This window comes from Phyllostomus discolor, chromosome 4 (assembly GCF_004126475.2).
Source record: "Phyllostomus discolor isolate MPI-MPIP mPhyDis1 chromosome 4, mPhyDis1.pri.v3, whole genome shotgun sequence".
Classification (NCBI taxonomy): domain Eukaryota; kingdom Metazoa; phylum Chordata; class Mammalia; order Chiroptera; family Phyllostomidae; genus Phyllostomus; species Phyllostomus discolor.
This window is the reverse complement of record NC_040906.2, coordinates 62862328-62883473: the sequence shown is the minus strand read 5'-3', so window position 1 is coordinate 62883473 and position 21146 is coordinate 62862328. Positions and strand designations below refer to the sequence as shown.

General features: G+C 35.7%; 1 protein-coding gene across 11 annotated transcripts in view; it reads left to right on the top strand.

The window, feature by feature from the left end:
• PKP4 (plakophilin 4) overlaps positions 1-21146 on the top strand; it is a 255291-nt gene that overhangs the window by 186148 nt on the left and 47997 nt on the right. For 6 of the 11 annotated variants that reach the window (XM_028509727.2, XM_028509731.2, XM_028509730.2 and 3 more), the window contains 5 exons: positions 5013-5144; positions 5255-5445; positions 8197-8749; positions 15533-15721; positions 17299-17518. In XM_028509727.2, the coding sequence (XP_028365528.1) occupies positions 5013-5144; positions 5255-5445; positions 8197-8749; positions 15533-15721; positions 17299-17518 (1285 nt within the window). The remainder of the gene's footprint in view (positions 1-5012; positions 5145-5254; positions 5446-8196; positions 8750-15532; positions 15722-17298; positions 17519-21146) is intronic. The other 5 variants (XM_028509729.2, XM_036023445.1, XM_036023443.1 and 2 more) reach the window with 3 other exon arrangements.

Below are 21146 nucleotides of genomic sequence, written 5' to 3'. Positions count from 1 at the left end.
ATATGGTCTTCTGCCTCTTGTCTTTGTTTCCATTAAAACGCAATATTTCAACAATATCAGATGTTTGTAGGTAGTTTATATTTGATCTAACAATCTCCAAAGATCTGTAATATTCTTAAAGTATCAGTCAATATCTGTCTATATCTTCTATAGGCCAAAGAATGTTCTTATGCTTTATGTTCCCATCACTATAAATATATTTTCATTCTGAAACAGTATTTTTCTAATCTCATTCCCTCCAGTAAAAAGTTACCTGCTGTAGGTTACCTGAGTCTTGTTTGTATGTCAAAGAAGTTACTGAAGAGACATTTTCTCAGAGTCATCTTCTAGTTCTTTCATGATTTGGCACAGCACTTACACTTCTTAGCCATAGAACACACTACAGTATTGCCACAGCTCTGTGGAAAGCAGACTCCTTCATGAGTTAACTGTCAACAAGACTATCCATTTGCCTTTATGATGCATGCTATGACCATCCCAAGAGTCTGCAAAAACTCACACTATACTGTCTTTTATGTAAGGGCAAATCTCTAACAGTGTAGCAACTCACGACAGGCACAAACAATGAGAGAATTTTTCACATAAGGTCACAGTATCTGGACTGAAAGACTAGCTACAGAGTTGTATATACTAAAACTCTCCTTACTGATCTCTAGGTTCCTGTTTCCATGGTGATTCTACACACAGTACAGATCTCTATAATTTTATATAATTTGAAGTTCTTTAGAGAGGCTTTAGACTTTTTACTGAGCATTTTTTATTCAGACTTGGTATATATATTTAGGAGGTACATACCAGATACTCATTATTGTTCCTTGCCCACTAATATTTTTGTTAACTGCAACCTACTTTTCCTAATTGCCTTTTTTGTTGTTGTTGTTAAATATTGGGGCAATCAGATGAAATGTAACAGGCAAGAAGGGCTGTGCTTCCAATAATCTTCCAGTCTTAAACACAGATGGAGATTATTTCATTGTACCTTGAAGCTTGTTCAAGTTCTATATTTTTAGACATGCATTTTCGTGGAAGATGCTAATTTGATGTTTGAAAATGCCCTGTAGTATATTTCTGGTGTTCCAGAAAACATGTTTGTGATTTTCTTAAAGAAGGAACATATGTTCTTTGGTATACAGATCAAAGAAGTAGCATTCATATTATGTTTGTCATTTTTACTCATAAAAATGTCTCTTGATTTCATGTTGTGATTGTGCTATAACATGCTAGCTATTTAATTATAGTTATAGCATTGATTGCGAAGTGATTAACACCATTCTATCTGTAGTCTCTCTAGTAAATTCAGCTAGTGTCTTCTTGCATTCCACATAGCAGATGCTTTTAAAAGACATTTATTTTAAAGTAAAATTGCATAAATAATGCATCATTAATAATTGTGAGCCTTGCCATACTACTGATAATTGTGAGTTTACCATACTACAGCAAGGAGCACTTTATTTGGTAATTAGGAAATTAGCCTTCTGTTTATCTGAGGTGTGGTGGTTGGGTGTACATACATTTATGTGTGTGTATAGAATTTGTGAATTATAAGTTTTCAAAGAAACAGTAAATAACAGTAAAACTATTTTGAAAACAGCTTAACTTAGTTTTAATGAAGCACAGGAGACTTCAGGATCTTTTTGTTTTAGCAGATGCCCATTATTGTTGGGCAGAAAACTGACTGAAGACTTCATTCATAGTATAGAATTTGGCTGTTTCACTAAATAAATCTCTCATATCAACTTTTTAAAACTTTTATATATAGCATATTTTGCCATGTATAATGAACACTTTTTCCCCAAATTTTTGAGGGGAAAATATGTGGGTCGTGCTAATTCCATATCTATATAAATATTTTTAATTTTTATTTGTTTATGAATTAAAAGTGTAACTCTAGGAAGCAATAACAATATTATATGTAAAATAATACCCTAGAGTATGATAATCACTTTTGTTTCTAAATATAAGTAAATTAACAATTGAATTAAAAAATTAAAACGAAAGATTTTTTTCCTGAAACTTTGGGCCAAAAATGTGGGTACGCATTATACACAGCAAAACATGATACTCATAATAAAACACAAAGTCTATGCCTGTTCTGTAAGCCCAGCTATTTAAATCCTCAAATTTGATTTGGGGGGAGGGGGACATGGGGATTTAGTAATGTACTGTCCTCATTAACCATCTCAATGTCCTTTTCTATATTTTATTTACTGAGGTATTGCATTTAAAAATCTAAGAAGCAGGTACTAACATCTGGAGGACACATGATTATATTATGTGGGGGATCTGTTTGTTTTTGTATTTTTTGCAGCACTAGTTCTGTGAAGTTTTATTAGAATGACCAGTATAGAGTCGTGTATGTCACAGTTTGTGCTTTCTATTTATGATTACTTTAAACAGCTTCTCCTAAAGAAGAGTTTAAATGAGCACAATTATTTGTTACATGGTTCTGAGAAAATGTTCTACTGGATGAAGAGACACAATTGCTGATTTTTAGGGTGTCTCTTTCTTTTTCTGTATTTAAATAATAGCTCCCTATAGTTTAAAAATAAAAGATGGAGGCATACACACACTAATGGTTTCCGGTTTCCATGGTAATAATTTTTCAGATTCTGACACTGCATGCCACCTAGTGTTTCCAAGCCAAAAGCTCTGCTATATTGGTGTCCCAGATTTTATCTTGTACTAAACCTGAAGCTAGGAACTAGCTAACCATTGTTTTCTTTTGAAAATAACAGTGTATTTTTTCCATGTATGACAGCTCTTAAAGCTACCACATTGGCCCTTCTCTGCCTATAGTCCGTTATAGTTTCATATTTGATTTTCCAGTGTCACATTCCTGGAAATCAAAAAGGTGAACTGCTGCATAGCTCTGATTTCAGGCCCTGTCTTGTGTAGCTCTCTTCAGGCACTCCAATCCCCTGTAAAAGTCTTCTAGCCTAGCAAACTAAGTATTTTACCTAATCCTTAATAAAAGCCCTTCAGGAATTGTTATATAATAATTTTTACAAGTCTGGGATCTCTTGAGAGAAGACTGAATGAAGCAGATCACTCCATCAACCTGACAGATACTTAGATCACGTTTCAACATGTACCAGGGAAACTATATACAATCTGTAATTTTTATTGAAATTCCAAACTAAGAATTCAGAACTGACACAGCATCAAATGGTAAATCAGGAGATAGGTTGTTAAAATCCTCTATTAAGAATGTCAGTGCATCTTTCTGGAGTCTAGGAAACAAAACCTTGGATAGTTTGACATCAAGTTGAAGGGTTAGAGTATAGGAGGATTTCCAAGTTCTCCCATAAAGCTTGTATTCACTTTCCAAACTAGCTTGATCAGCACTGCCTGAAAGTTGTACTTCCCTTCACATAGACAAACTTTATTGACCACAGCAAGGTAAAGCCTCAGCACTCAGAGAAGCTGCTAGTCTTGCTGGGAATTTGATCAACAAATACTTACTGGGCACCTGCTGACTGTGTTATGCACCTATCCTGGGCACTGACATACAACAACAGTTTACAAATCAAAGTTCCTGCCTACACTGAGCTTATGTTCTAGCGGAGAGCGGTAGTTATACTTGGTATAAAGAAGGGAGAAGCTGGCCTCCTGTAATAAGTACATACTGCTTACCTCTTCCTTTCGGAAATTTTTCCTAAGCTCCTTTCCCCCAGATACTGTTAGTCATCCATTTCCTGCCCCCCCCCCACTCCCTCTCCTGTACACACACACACCCTATCTTTTCTCATAACTGCATTCCTAGGGACTGGCATATAATAGGGCCTTAATAAATAGTTAAAGAAAAAAAGTCAGGCCCTGGCTGGTGTGGCTTGGTTGGTTGGGTGCCGGCCTGCGAGCAGAGGGGTCATCACCAGTTCCATTCCCTCTCAGGCCCCTGCCTGGGTTGTGGGCTGTTGCAGGAGTGCAAGAGACAACCAATTAATGTTTCTCTCCCTCTCCTTCTCCATCCCTTCCCCTCTCTCTAAAATAATCTGTTTTTGAAAAGTCAGGAAAGAGAAATAAAGACATTGAAATCATTCAGATTCTGTGTTGAACTCAGAATCTGTTGCAAGCTTAATTTAAATCTATGAAATGAGAGGGAAGCAGCGTTTGTGGGGAAAAAATGTTTGATAGCAGCATGAGGGTTAGATTTGAGGAAAGACAGAGTTAGAAGATAATCACAACATGGGCAAATATATTTTGAAGATATAGAGAAAAGAGGACATACTTGAATGAAATTAGGAAAAGGCTAAATTTTACCTAAATTTACAGCATAAAAAACAGAAGTTGTAATAGGGGGAAAGGAGATAAATTGTTTTTAAATACAAGATGGCAGAATGCTAAAGATGACAATAAAACAAGATAATGAGAGAAACAGGTTTAGCTAGAGGAGACAGTGATCAGGTTAGATTTGTCTGTGTTCATTTGGAAAAAGACTAAAAGGAAAAAATGGATAAGAAATTAAAGTCTCCTTTGTTTGCAATCTGAAATAGTTTCCATTTTTGTAACTCTGAAAACTACAAAGTTCTGTTGATTTTTGATATGAAATATGACATGAAAAGCTATAACTCAATCTTCAGATTTTTTTATCACCAATCAATAATATGAACACCGTGCAAGTTTTCATTTCATAAGTTGGAGGTATGGGAGGGTCTTTTTAAATACTTAGCACCATTCTCACTCAAGTCTGATAATCCTCTTGGAGGAAGTCACCTGAGAGGTGAGTTTTCCCAGGGAAAACAAGGTCAGTGTTCAGATTTTAATTTCATACAATGTGTAAATTAATTTAATGAACAACATTCATGAAATTTAGCAAAATATGTTAATAAGCTATGTATATGGAACACTTTTCATCATATAGAAAAGAGTCAAAAATAATTGTACAGTTTAGGTGAAAAAGAGTTCTATTATCATAAAGATTATAATATGTTACTGATAAATACCTGAACCTTTATAGCCAGTTTTTATGTATTATTGTCCAGATTTAGCTAATTAAAATCATCTTCTTACAGATGTGCCAAACACTGGTGTAAACAAACCTAGAGTTTCTGACGCTGTCCATCCCAACCACTATCTCATCAGGACAGAGCCAGAACAAGGAGCCCTCTATTCACCAGAACAGACATCCCTCCATGAAAGTGAGGGTCTGTTATATTATCTTTTACATATTAGATTTTCTTTCAATATTTTATTTTTTTAAATGAGCATCAGAAGTGTAAAATAAAGATATTTTCTGCTGGTTTCATTCCTCCAGGATCGTTGGGTAACTCAAGAAGTTCAACACAAATGAATTCTTATTCCGACAGTGGATACCAGGAAACAGGAAGTTTCCACAATAGCCAGAACTTGAGTAAAGCAGATAATAGACCACAGCATTCATTCATAGGATCAACTAATAACCATTTGGTGAGGAATTCAAGAGCCGAAGGACAAACACTGGGCCAGGTAAACCAAATACAAGAGCCTTGGAAAGAAATATTTTTTCCTCCTAATTGAATATCTAAGTTTTTTTTTTTTTTTAAGTAAAACCAGTATGTTCAATTTTGAATTTATAGAATGGATAAAGTAGTAAATTCATTTTACATTGTGGAAGTTTATGGTATTAGGGATTTTTAGCCATAAAATGTATATATTCTTTTCTTTTCATTAGCTCCCATTAATGAATTCTGATAAATTCCAGACACAGGAGAGTAATTCTTTTGAAAGCAACAAGTTTGGAATAAGGGGAGAAGTCCAGCAGGAGTGAGAGAGAACTGGGTGGGATGTTGCCCCTGAGGAGTTAAGAGTTCCCAAAAATACTACAGCTAAAATATGCTGTGGAGCCCTATAGGACAGAACACTATTTCTACAACTGCATAAAGGGGGAATGGCCTATTCTAACCAAAGTTTTTCCTTTTATTGGAATTATTCCCTGAAAATACCTTTCTTTCCTTTGCTTAGAATATAGATATTCCTGCCTATAGAAAGTCATTTTATAGAAGCATAACCATTCTGTTAAGATAGGGTTTTCTAATTTGATAATCAAAAAATAATAATATTGCATTTATGTTTATAAAAACTTCTTAACTCCTGAGTCATTACCACATCAGTCCACCAGCATATTCCAGTATTTATTCACATCAGTTCACCAGCATATTCAAGAATTATTAGAAGCGGTAGGAGTCCTGAGTATCAGTAATCAGTGAGGATAATCATCTGTCCAAGTTCCTTAGTGATTTATCTGGAGCTGAAAAATGGCAAGATGATCAAAGAAGTTAGGCAAACACTAGTCCTCCCATAATGCAATATAGGAAGCCCTGAAGGTGCCACAGCAGCCAGCCGGAGTTCCCAGTGCCAAAGAAGAAACAATACAGCTTTGGCTCAGATATTTAAGGAAGTTTTTAAGTAATGAGAAACATTTATATATTAAACACAAATATCAAATTTTAAGCTAAAACAGGAAATCTTGTGTCTATAGCAATCTGCTTCAAACTACACCCCAGGCCTCAGATTATAGATTTTTTTCCTTTGCTGTCAGGATTGCTTTGATGGAAAAGTTTGAGATGTTTTGGATTAAGTGCTTACAGGAGTTCATCTGCTTAGGTGAATTTCTGTGTCAGCAGGTTAGACATCACACTTTTGAATAATAATTAACTACAGAAATTATGTCTTTTTTTCTCTAAAAGGTTATTACTTTTTTAAAAACTACTGTGAGTTGATTTTGTTCCTAGATCTGAAGAATTAAGTTGGGGGAGGGGTCTCTAAAAGTTAATTTACATATAGTTTGGAAAATACATTTTCTAGCTATCTGGGCCAAGTATTATCCCATTTTGGTAGTAAAGAGCTAGTCTGTGGCATTTTCTTATTTTTAGCACTATTAATAAACCCCATGCACAGATTTTAATTTTCTGTCTAATTTTTAACCCCCCTCTTTCCTGCCTTGTTGCTTATTTACAGTTCTCTTCCCTCCTCAGATCCTCTACTCTCCATGGCTATTGCCTTTCCAGAATTGAGTTTGGGCACACCTGAGGTCTCAGAGCAGGTCTTTCGCCAGCTCAATAGCTTGTGACACCTGAAGACTAAGCCTGCTTACTCTTATTGCATCTACTAGTGTACAAAGTCCTTATCTTATCCATTTTGTTCCCATATTGCCCCAACTAAAAGTGATGGGTTGATGGCAGCTGTATTTCAACAGTCACTAAGGAGATACAGAGCAGCCTGGTCCTGAGCTAGTAACCCAGTGCCCTGGTGTCTGTTTCCCATCCCTGTTCTTCTCACACCAGTTCCCCAGTCCGGCCAGTATTCCTCATTGTTGTATTGCATCGAGAAAGGGATCTGAGACTCAGTGTCTGCAGGAATCTACAGAATCACAGAACGACCAGCCTGGGCAGAAATGTTTCTCATTTCTTGTTCTGGTCTTTTCCAGCTGGCTAGGCCAAGGACCCACCAGAGACTTTGACATTCCTTCTGTGGGAATAGATTTGGGGTACCTTTGTTTGTATCTCTTTAAATTCACCAGCTAAAGATAAGAGCTTACACAGTAAAGAAGGTAGAAATGACTGAAATCACTAAAAGCCACACTAGAGCTAAAAGAAGTCACAGATTATGCTTTAACACCTGTCCAAACAAGCCATCCCTTGAGAGTAAATTCAGAAAAGAAAGGGTTGGACCCCAGGCTCTGTCCAAACATTCATTTTATTCTGCACTGAAAGAACACATTCCTTTTGTTATGAGACCAATCCATAAAGACTAAACAGTTATAGATGCTCTTCTAGCTATATTAGATTGATGTGTTAAAAAAACATTTTTTTGTTTTACAGAAATGCATTACCTTGGCCAAATTTTGACTCATGGGGAATAAAATAAGTTCATTGCTCCAATGACACTTCATACTTACAATACAACATTTTATGTGTTGTGGAAATGCATAAGCAAGAGGGTAAAAAATGTAAAGACAAAAGAAAAAAGAATATTAAATATCTGTACCTCTCTCTTTATTGGTTGATTTTAGTATTCTGAGGGGAAAGGTAGAAATAATAACACCAAGAAAGTGTAGAATAAAGAAATATTAAGATCCAGTTCTAAAGCATAAAAAGAAAAAGAAACTTGGATGCCTAAAATAATCACGTTGTAGTGAGCTATGTGCATTTTTTTCTGTAATGACATTGAACATAAAACCCTGGTTAAACCCATTCTCTTTTTTCCCCCTTTCATCAGCCATCAGTAGCCAATCGGGCCATGAGAAGAGTTAGTTCAGTTCCATCTAGAGCACAGTCTCCTTCTTATGTTATCAGCACAGGCGTGTCTCCTTCAAGGGGGTCACTGAGAACTTCTCTGGGTAGTGGATTTGGCTCTCCATCAGTGACCGACTCCCGACCACTGAACCCCAGTGTATATTCCTCCACCACATTACCTGCTCAGCGGGCAGCATCTCCATACTCTGCACAGAGACCCGCCTCCCCAGCAGCTGTGCGTAGGATTGGGTCCGTCACCTCCCGGCAGACCTCCAATCCCAACGGACCAACCCCTCAGTACCAAACCACCGCCAGAGTTGGGTCTCCACTGACCCTGACGGATGCACAGACTCGAGTAGCTTCCCCAACCCAAGGCCAGGTGGGGTCGTCATCCCCCAAATGCTCAGGGATGACCGCCGTTCCACAGCATCTGGGACCTTCACTGCAAAGGACTGTTCATGACATGGAACAATTTGGACAGCAGCAGTATGAGATTTACGAGAGAATGGTTCCACCTCGGCCAGACAGCCTGACAGGTGAGTACTAGGTGACAGCACTCCATAAAGTCCAGTGAGGAAATCTTCCTGCAGCCTTGGCTGAAACAGCATGATAGCATGAGCAGGCTCCTGTGTTCCTCTCAGGACTAATACTGCAGACTTCAGGCTCTGTGATCCATGTCACCAGAACTCTTCTACAATGAATACATTTTCCCTTTTACAATACTAGGACATAAAGGGGTTTTTTTGTTGTTGTTTGTTTGTTTTTTGCATTTTAGAAGAACGGTTGGAATTCTAAGCTGTTTTTTACTTAGTTTTTTTTTTAATGAAAGGTTTTTCATAAGCTAGCCTATCCATACTCAAACACATAACTTATGTTAAAAGGCAGTATAAAAATAACTGATTAAATATTAATTTTAAACTGCTTTTATAGTATAGACTAGAATATGGATTTTCTCACCAAATGCGTTGATTTGAGCACCCAATGGGAAAAACACAAAGCTGTAATGAATTACCTTCAAATGCCACTTAGATTAAATCCGAAAAACATCAGCCAGGTTCCTGATAGTGTACCATGTCCTTCAGGCTATTTTCATGGAGGGCTTCCCACACAATATATAGACATGGTTCCTTGCTAAAATGAAATTTATCTTCAACTAGTGTTTTAAATTATATTTTTAATGTAATATATACACAATGGTAAAAAAAAATTGAAACTATGCAATGAAATAGGAAATGAAAGTCTCAAGCTCCTCTTTTTCCTTACCCACTCACCACTCTATGTATCTTCCAGAATGTTTGCTTAAGGGTCTCAGTCTATACACTCTATACAAATACGCACATTGTGTTATACTGTTGGGGTTCTACAATATGAATCTTTTTTTAACTGGTTTGAGATCTTTGTTCTCTCAACAGATGCCTGGGACCTCATTTTTATAAATATAATTTATTTAATCACTTCCCTATCAAAAGACTTGTAGGTTCTTTTCCATTTTTGGCAATTAGAGACAACGATGCAATATAAAGGCAGGGGCAGAAGTAGGTTTACGGTTGCATTGTGACATTCTTTTGAGTCAGTAGAGCTACTATAATCATTATAACCTGCATATCTTTTTCCATATGAACAACTGTAAACGTGTTTGCCTACCCCTGCATACTGCTTTTCCTGTATATTTACACTTAGACACAAAGATAACTGGAATCCACTTCTTGAAATAGAATTGCTGGCTTATTATTCATTCTTAAAGAAATATTGTCAAATTGTCCTCCAGGAAGGTAGCATAGAAGTACATTCCCACCAATGTTTTGAGTGTGCCTGTTTTCCCCATACCTTCACTAGTATTGCACATTGTCTAAATGTTTTATTTTTGCCAATGTAGTAGGCAACACTGTACCTTACTGTTGTAAATGGCCTTTACTGAGTTATGCTGAAGGTTGGAGGTTTCATGTTTATCAGCCATTTTATTTCTTTTCTGCAAAATATAAATTAGGTCTTTTGTCTATTTTTGTAAGTTATAGAGCTTTTTATACTTGAAATAAATTAGTCTCTCTTAATATACTTCTCAAGTATTTTTCTCATTTTGTAGTTTGTCTTTTTACTTTGCTTTTGCTGTATTTACAGAAGTTTTTAATATTTTGTGTAGTAAAATTAATATCCTTTCTTTATGGCCTCTGGGAAACTTAAAGCCTTTTCGAGGTTTTCTAATTGAATAGTTTTGCATGAAGAATTAATATTGAACTTGATTTTGAGTTCAAAGAAATTCCTAGTGGAGAAACCATCTCTTTTTCATTCAGCCATCAGAGAAGTAAATGTACTTGGCTTAGATATTTTCTGGCATGCCTCTGAAAAGTATGCAGAAATGTGAGGTAGAAATCATTTATGAAATTCTGTCTCCCTAGGAAACCTTAAAAGATAAACAGTCGTGAGGATTTCTCTGTTCCTCGCTGTATATGTGTAGAATGGCTATGTAGTAACTATGTTTCTGAAGAGCGAAGGAGAAACCCAGGGAAGGAAGCAAGCACATAAACATTGTCACCATATTAACCCTTTGGTTTAAAAAGTTTGCTTCTCTGACTTCCAGCCAAGATGGAGACGTATGTAGATACACTTCACTTTTTCACACAAGTAACTTCAAAACTAAAAACAACAAAAACTGTCAGAAAATCAAACTATATGGAAGTCTGATAACCAAGGATTTAAAGAAGAAATATTAATCCAGATGAGTAGGAGGGGTGGAGATGGGGAGTTGGGACAGAGAGGACACGGTGTGGTGGCAGTGAGGTAGCAGCAGCAAGGTGGCAGCCGGTGGAACAGGTTGTTCCACATTCACGTGTGGTGGACACAAACTCAGCCACCTGAGGAGTGAGCGATCAGACCACACAACCCAGGGTTCCAGCACCGGGAAAATAAAGCCTCATAACCTCTGGTTGTTAAAACCAGTGGGGGTTGGGCAACCGGAGAAACTGCAGGTCTCCAGAAGAGTCCATTTAAAGGACCCACTCAGTCCTGGAATGTAAGCAAACCCACCCATTCTGGGGTTCAGCACCAGGGCGGCAGCTAGAAAGGCACTAATTGCATACAGGAAGTGAGGGAAGTAACTGGAAATAGGGCAAGAGTGAGCAAATGGCAGTGTTCCCTCTCTCAACCCTCCCCGCCATAAGTGCCACAAAGTGGTGAAGTGGGTTGCCCTTCCCTAGTGAATGCCTAAGGCTCTTCCCTTTACACATAACAGGTACACCAAGACAAGGAGTCAAAGCAGCTCTACCTCATACACAAACAAACACAGGAAGGCTGCCAAATTGAGGAGGTATGGCCCAAATGAAAAAAAAAACATAGGTCAAAACTCTACAAAAAGAACTACACAAAAAGGAAATAGCCAACCTGTGAGATGCAGAGTTCAAAACACTAGTGATAAACATGCTGAGAGAACTCATTGAGTACAACAAACACATAAGGAAGGAAATGAAGGCTACACTAAGTGAAATAAAGTAAAATCCACAGGGAGTAAACAATGAAGGGAAGGAAGCCAGGGTTCAGGTCAACAATTTGGAACATAAGGGAGAAATACTCAGAATGTACAGAATGAAGAAACAAGAATTCAAAAAAATGAGGAGAGAATAAGACTCTGGGACATCTCCAAAAGTGCCAACATCTGAATCACAGGGATGCCAGAAGAGGAAGAATGAGAAAATGAAAATTTATTTGAAAAAATAACGAAAGGAAACTTCCCTAATTTGGCAAAGGAAATAGACATACAAGTCCAGGAAGCATGGAGAGTCCCAAACAAGATGGATGTAAAGAGGCCTACTCTAAGACATCATTAAAATGTCGAAGGTTAAAGATAAAGAGAGAATCTTAAAAGCAGTAAAAGAAAAGGAACCCATTACCTACAAAGGAGTTCCCATAAGACTAACAGCTGATTTCTCAAAAGAAACCTTGTGGGCAAGAAGGGGCTGAAAAGCTGTATTCAAAGTCATGGAAATGGGAATCACATGGAGGGTTATCAGTGAGAAGGGGGAGAATGGGGGGAAAGTACAGTGAATAAGAAGCATAATTGGTAGGTACAAAATAGATGGGGGGGGGCGGTTAAGAGCAATGTGAAAAATGGAGAAGCCAAAGAACTTATATGTACAACCCATGGACATGAACTAAGGCGGCGTGGAATGCTGGTGGGATGGAGGTACTAGGTGGAGGGGGTCAGAGGGGAAAGAATTGAGACAACTCTAATAGCATAACCAATAAAATATACTTTAAAAATAACAAAAATAGTATATTCTGCCCTGAAAATCAAAAAGTATGCTTCTTTGACAATGCAGGTGAAATTAGACTTTATGTTCCAACGGAAAAAAGATTGTACCTGGCCTATCAACAGATTTTTTTCCCTACTACAGTCTTCAGAAGTAAAAGGTTTCCTTGAAAATGTTTCCTGTCATCTACCTGCCCGCTTACTCTGAATATGGATTCTATTTTGTGAATTCCCTTCTGTATTCTTCAGAAAGTGTTGTGATTATATTTGCTATGGTTCTTGATTTCAAAGGATTAATAACCTGCTAATTGATAAGCCTGAAGAAATATTTTGTAACAGATTCCAACACTTTGATATTTGCTGATCACAAATGATGATAAAATATGTGCATAAATTAATACCTACCACAGAAAAATACATCTGTCCTAAAATATTCATGTCAGTTTAATCATGTCAAGAAAAGGTTGCAGAATACAAAGAATCCATATTTGGAAGATAACTTTATGTTAATCCAATGTCTTAAATATAAAGGTTTTAAATCGCAGGTAATAAACCATTGTAATAGGTAAACTAATATATATGTGTGGTACAGATAGAAACTATAGGGTAGTTCAATATTACTGTGGGAGATTAGTGTTTTCCATTATTTGAGAGGGAGATTAAAATTAATCTATGGAAATTTTTCTGGAAAAATTATTTCTCATAGCAAGTGTAGAACATAATTAACTCATCTTCCACTTTCAAAGGTAGTAAATTTAGTGGGTTTTTATATACATAGTCATTTGACTTAATCTGTAGAGGCTATATAATTTTGTATTTTTTTAATATTTGTAGGACTCTTACCTTTTTTCATGCATGAACATAAACAAAAATAGTTAACAGTCACTGTTAGGTTATTCACAAAGATTTATAATATCAAGAAACTACTCCGTCTCAATATAATTCTGTCTTTTATTTCCCATTATAATCTGTCATATATGGTAATTTCATCTCAGTACTAGTCCTACAAGTAAATATTTACTGGATACTTTTAATAGTTCTGAGTAAGATCATATTGTTACCTTTCCCATGAAATTATAGTAAATGTTTACAATAGTTTTGGATTCCAGTGAAGGGTCCAGCCAATTCCATGCACCATGAGCACTTAACATTTGATAATGGTACAGAATGCTTTGTTCTTACCTCACATCACCATAGGTTGGTGGGGCCACCATTGTGCTTGGCTTGCCTCTGCCCAAGTGTGAGTGATGTTCAGCGGCTCTGCTGAGTGTTAACATAGCATCTTGTATAAATAAGATTACTAAGGACTGGCTGTATTTACCTGCTGACTTTATGTCACCGTTAACAAAAAACAATGCCTGCACTTTTGTTCAAGATACTCATGGACTCCATAAAGGAACGGAGCTTACACCATGCTAAGAAAAATGAGAAACCTGCCAGTGAATAAAAAGCTCAAATCCTAAAGTGAGAGCTTTCAAATAACAATTATTATATCATCGTTAGAACAAAATTGGCCTCCATGGACCCCTGCTGAGCTAACTTTGCTCTTGCTCTTTAATTTTATGTTTGCAGAGGGCTCTGTGGAGTTCAGAGTTTCTCCCACCACTTCTCATTGACTCTTGAGGCTTAGCCATGTCCAGTGCTGAGTGTGGAATGTTATAACACTAACTTGAGGTACCTCTCAGCTCTACCAGAAAGTACCTCTGATGACAATAGGGGATAAGTCACATTTTCTTTTGGGCTGTCATTTCCCTTGGTTTTGAAATGAGAGGGTTTGGCTGGATAATCCCCCAAATGTAAGATTGTTTAAACCTATGATCTTCATTTTAGCAAGTGGGGAGCCAATAACTAAAACACACATTAATGCATTTAGTTTCTTTACATGTCATGTTGCTGTCCAGGGTAGGTAATAATCATTCATTTTAGAAGTTTTATGTATTAACTTTCTTGCTACCTCTCAGTAAGCAACATAAAATTATCACTCCAATTCAGGCCTTTTTTATTTTAGTTGTGATATGATTCACTGAGGTAATAGGATTTGACTGATGCTGTCTTTGTAATTAGTTACTGTGTTATTTGCAATCTTTTTAAAAGCAAATATATGCTGACTGACTTCATATGTTTGTGCTTTCTCTTGTTCATATAACTATAGTTGGTATTCTTACCAAATGACAGATTTCACGTACTGTGAAATTGAGGATAAATCACAAACTTTGAGCATCATAATAAAAAATACACTAATTCACTTTTATTACCGAAATAAAATGTTTGTGTTTGAAATACACTTTTTTAAATCACGAGTCGCATGTGTAAACATTAGTTATTAGCAATTTGAATGAAAGAATATTTTGAATGATTTTATATTCGTATACTAACTTTGTACTTTTTTTTTACACTGGAAAGAAGGTAAACAAGAATGTGGTATGTGGGTTTCTATAAAAATAACTATTTTTTAAGAAAAAATGAAAAATGCAGAGATAAATGGTGATATAATACTTAATGGTATTAATTCATTGCTAATATTCCAAATTTTGTAACATAAAAATTTTTTTTCTGTAAAAATCATGAATGAATTGAAAGGCATTTCAAAACAGTTCTTGACAACCAGCCTGTACTAAGCACTGTTATATAGGTGCTGGGCCCTGCCCCCAAAGAACTGATTGTCCATTTGGGGAGATAAGGCCGTTCTGCAGGGCAGGAAAAGAGATTGCCATGAACCATTGTTTGTATGTATTTTTAACTATGAAAATTATATGATGGTAGAAGAGGATATTCTCTTTTTGGTCATCATAAAAAAATGAGTTATAGTTGGAGGAATAAATTTCAGAAAACCAAACCATTTAATAATGTCTTATTTTTTTTCTTAGAAACTTTACTTTGCTGCCAAAATGAGAATTTTATTCTAAAAATGTATGGGGTGTCCTTTTCATATCTGGCATCCTTCCTTTGTAAAACTCACTAGGTTTGGTATTTTGAGTTAATAACATTTGGTCATATTGGTTAGGAGTTTCTTTAGAGCTTTTGACCTCACCACAGTTTTCTTAATTTCTTAATGATATAATTTTCCTGCCTCTAGGCTTACGGAGTTCCTATGCCAGTCAGCACAGCCAGCTTGGACAAGACCTTCGTTCAGCTGTGTCTCCCGACTTGCACATCACTCCTATATATGAGGGGAGGACCTACTACAGCCCAGTGTACCGCAGCCCAAACCACGGGACTGTGGAGCTCCAAGGATCGCAGACAGCATTGTATCGCACAGGCTCAGGTGGGCATCCGCTGAAATTCTGTTGCCCGTTCGGTTGTCAGAAAAGCAACTGTGACAGCAGATCAGTTAACAGTAAAACAAAAGTTCATTTTGTACCTATTTTAGGTGATATATATTTTACCTTAGTTCAATCTAATCAATATAGTGAGTGTACTGTGAATTCCCAAATAAGTTTGTAGAGCTATACATCTGACTGCCCTTGGGTTTAGAACCATATCAGATATACAAAGGAAGGCCTTTGTTGGAATATTTGTCTTTTTTGTTGCCTGAAACATGTATTTAGAAAACCCCTACAGGAGTTTTTGGCTATTTTAGACTGAGCACATGTGGAGTCCAAGTATATTTGGTATTATTCTTTTCTATATAATGGATATCCTCGGAATGCTTAAGTGTAAAATGGGAAATAAATGTTCTTTATAATGAACTCAACGTGGGACAGAATGCAATAAAGGCATTTATAAAAACAGGGAGCTAGTGTGTCACAGCCTTACACCCCCCCCCGACCCTGACATCTGTGCAACACTGTAGTGGCTGACAGAGCAGAGCTGCAGCCCATGGTCATGTAGGCTGCCAGGTGGTGCTCCCAGCCTGGCTCACAGAACCTTCAGTGGCCCCTTCTTTAAAAAAGAAAAAAAAAAGCAGTATAAAATAGTGCAGGTTTATTAACATGTCCACAAATGAACTCCAGGTAGCAGTGATAACACCCTAAAGGCACAACTCTAGGAGACATAACTCCCAGAACACAGGGAGGGTAAAAATATATTTGAATTGGTTCTTTGTCAAAACTGACAATTTGTTCCACTGCAAGATTTTTTTCTAGTAGAACATACCAATTTTTAATGGTGGTAGTCCAGAAATATTTCACTTATGTTCTGCATATTATTTTCTTCAATAGGATTAACAGATAATGTTATTAAAACATTTTAATTGCAGGAATAGTATATATACAATCATTGGAGAAATACTGCAATAATTAGGAAAGAAGTGTTAAATACAGTGTTTAGTACCTTTACACTTAGCATTACACAGTAATTTAAGGGAGTAGCTATTAGAAGAATTTGATATATCAGTCTTCTTTCTTATGAAATGAATTTTCCAAGTTATCAAAATCCACAGGCCTATAAATGAAATGTATGTCTAAATGAATAACCTATATACATGAAATGTTAAAAGTTTGATAGTTTTAATTTTCTACAGATTTGACATATCTTGTATTTTATTGCTAAAATGAAATTATAAAATTTTGTTATTTCTAAGATTAATTATTTCCCTATGTTTCTGTTGTAGTTTTATTGCTGAATCTTAATAAACATATTAAGACCTATATGAGTCAGATTTATAATTTTATTTTTGCTGCTCTAATAAAAACAAAATATTGTTAGTTTTTTATTGTTAGTGTATAATAAAACCTTAAATTTTTTTTAGCATTAGTGAACTAGATTGGTAAAATCTAAAAGTAAGCAAGTTAAACAGTTGTTAAAAACTATAATCCTTCTTGAAATTAAAAACGTTTTGACTTTGGTAAGTGTCACCTCATAGAGAACACACTAACCTTTTTTTAAATGTTGACTCTCTAGTAGGTGTTGGAAATCTCCAAAGGACATCCAGCCAACGAAGTACCCTTACATACCAAAGAAATAATTACGCTCTGAACACAACAGCTACCTATGCGGATCCCTACAGGCCAATACAATACCGAGTGCAAGAGTGCAATTATAGCAGGCTGCAGCACACGGCACCAACTGATGATGGCACCACAAGATCCCCATCAATAGATAGCATTCAGAAGGACCCCAGGTAAGTACTGTTTGTGTGTGTTCAGGATGCTACAGTGTCCCAGAAGTCAGTCAATGCCTTCATCCTCACGTTTCCTCAGGTTGCCAAGACTATGCTATTATAATATCAGTAACTTCTTATCTTTAATATTTACAGTTGCATTGCAGCATGTAGGTCATTGAGGTTAACTTCATTTTAAATAATTTATTTAAAGAAGGAAATGGATTCCTTCTTTTAATGCTTAAATAATTAGTTGGAGAATGCACAGGCCTGTGTGAACATCTGCAGCATTCATCATTAAAATCCTTCACCACAGCAACTGCATGGCACATCCTCTTCTGTGTCTGCATCGTAGATTTTTAAAGGACCATTTTACCACTTTTTCTCTTTTGTGACTACTTGAGGACTTCAGAAAATATACATGGTTGTTTTAAAATGGAAAAAACCAGTGTGGTATATTTTGAATCATACTAGTCAGTGCTCTTTTGTGCTTTTTTAAATATATAATCTGTATTGTTATATTTTTTCCATTACCATGAGTCCCCTTTTGTTGGTCCTTCAAAAAGCTTCCTATCATTTGAGAAAAAATCATTTACAAAAAAATTTTCATCTCATAAGCTAAAAATATTTAGCAAATAATAAATGTTTCCTCTTGTAAATTCTACTTGACCATGTAGAAAACATGTTTTATTAAGATAAGTGTGAGTCCTTTAGTATTTGCTTGGTTTTAAGAAACTGGCCTCCTCTTTAATGAAAGTCACTTAAAATATTCAGGAAATAAACATTTAGAAACTAAAGGAGAACTTTAAATTTCTGTACGAGTGAAATTATTGCTAACTTTTAAGCAGCATGAATGCTGTATTAAGGCATATATATATTAGCAAGAATTCATTCACTTTTTGCCCACAAATAGTCATTTCACTGGAAAATTGTTATGGTTATCAGTTCATCTTTAGCAACCTACCAACTAATTCTAATGAATGAATTAAAAGCATGAGTGAGGTTTTTTGGTCATTAAAACAAAATAACTAAAGGTAATTTTGAGTTGAATGGGAAACCCACCTGCTTCACTAAAACCACTCCACCTATTCACTCTTTTTTGTGTAAAATTCTTTATGGTTTATATATGCATTTGGTTCGGCTGTTTTCCTTGCCTCCTTTTTGTCATTTTAAGGATTTCATAAAATAATTTGTTTAATAGCACCTCTAATACAATTCAGAAATACTTTTACATGATTTTATTTGAAAACCTCAAAATGACAAAGACACGGGCACCCTAATACATGCAGAAATCCCCAAAAGGACTTTGAGTGATAGGTAATTTAGACCAAACTTCTGCTAAACCTGAAAAGAAAAGAATAGCTACCCAGAAAGTTCATGAAGTATGATTAGAGCTTTGAGTTTAATATGTGTCCCTGAAGAATTCAGTTTTGACCTCTGATTTGAGTTGATTCACTATAAACAAAAATTTTATGTATGATTATATTTCAGCAATTCAAGGCATGATAGATAATTCCACAGTCTAATGCATAAAACACTGTTACAGCTATCTTCGATTATGTGAAACTTGACTGATAATTTATTTTGTAAAATGGGATAAATTATTATCTTTTAATAATAGGTGTATTTATTCTAGCTGAAACTAGAATCCAGAGGATTTTGAAGTTTAAATATTCAAAGCAAAATAAAAAGCTCATAATAATTATTTAATTTTTAGTTTTGAAAATAGCAATTTTAAGTAATATTTTTTATTTCTAAACCTACTTCATCATTAATGTTAATATTATACTAAACCTGAAAAATTCTCTAAGTCTGAAGAAGTTATTTATGTTTTCTATATAAAAGGAAATTTATGAGGTTTTTTCAGAGTTGTCTAGTTTGGAAGCAAAATTTATTAATAATAAACGCATCGAGTGTTACTATTTTTACTATAAATAGTCCATTGTCTTTTAAGACAATGTAATAGAAGTAAAAAAGAGGGTCTTTATATTCATGTACATATTTACTATTTATAGTTCTCTTCCTGTCTTCCCATAAACTCAGTTTCCCATCTCAACTCATTTCCATATAATCTAAAAACATCCTTTAACCTTCCTTGTGTTACATACCTGCTGGCAGGAAATGCTCTCAGCTGGAAATCTGGAAATGTTTTTATTTCACTCATTTTTAAAGGATAGTTTTACTAGATATAAATTTCAGGATTAAGAGGTATAATTTGGGGGGTTAGTTTTAAAAGATGTCATTTATTGTCTTCGCATTCATTGTTTTTAATGAGAAGTCAGACATCATTTATACCATCCTTTTCCTTGTTGTAATGGATCTTCTCTCTGGCTGCCTTCGAGATTTTTCTTTTTATTTTTTACTGTAAGCAGTTTTACACTGAAAGGCCTAGGTATAGTTTTCTTTACATTTAACTTGCTTGGGATTCACTAAGATTGTTTAAATGTTGATTGATGATTTCTACCAAAATGAAGATGTTTTCCACTATTATTTCTTTAAATATTTTTTCTACCCCCAGTTCACCCTCCTTTTCTGAGATAATGTGGCATTATCTCACAGGTACTGAAACACTCTTCATGGTATTAATCTCTTTATACTCTTCAGATTAGATTTTTAAATTGATTTGTCTTCAAATTTACTGTCTTTTCATCTGCAGTATCCAATCTGTTGTTAAGCTCATCCAGTGAATTTTTTCTATTTCAGATACTTGAATTTGTTATTTTACATAGTTTCAATGTCTTTGGTGATATTCCCCATCTATTCAATTCTTATATACATCTTTTTCTTTAAATCTTTGAGTACACTTATGATAACCATTTTAAAGTCCTACTGTGTTAATTTCAACAACTGGGTTTTCTCTGGGTCTGTTTCTATTGTTTGGGGAGGGTTATATCTTTGTAAGAAACATTTTTTAGTTTCTTCTTATACCTAGCAGTTAAATTATGTGTGAACTGTTATGGATGACACATTGTAGGGACTCTGGATTATGTTGTCTCCCATTAGGGTTCTGAATTTTTTGTGGCTTATAACTAAATTATTAGTTAACAGGTGATTAGTTGACAGGTGATTTTGATTCTGTTGAGATTGTTTGTTTCTTTGTTTCTTTGTTTTTGTTAGAGTGGGTCTGTTTCCGATTTGTTTTACTCCTAGCATATGACCCCTCTGCAGCATGGTTCTTACATGGCCTTTGTTGATTCTAAATGCTAAGGTGCTTGTTAAGATCTGCACTGACTGTGATGGAGGTCCACCATCACCCGGCATAAATTCAGTCTCAATTTCTGTGTATGTCCTGCCAAAGCATGCACATGCGTAGCTGTCAGTCTTGCAGCAGCCACTGCCCACCAGACCTATACATGTACCCTCTACATGCACAGCACTTAACTAAAAACTTCTGAGTAATCCTCCCACATACTTGTCTTAAGAGAATCTCCTCTGCATAGCTCCCTTTTCTCCAGTACCCATCCCACAAGTTCTAACCACTTTGGCATCTCCAAATGGCCAGCCTCTCTCCCTCAGCTCTCTAAGGTAGTCATTGCTTTACTTCTTATGCCTTCCTCCCAAAAGTGCCCTCAGGCAAAAAACCAGGTGAATATGAGGCACCTCCGGTAATTCCCTTCTCTCAGAGATTATTAGTCTTGGTACCTGTTGT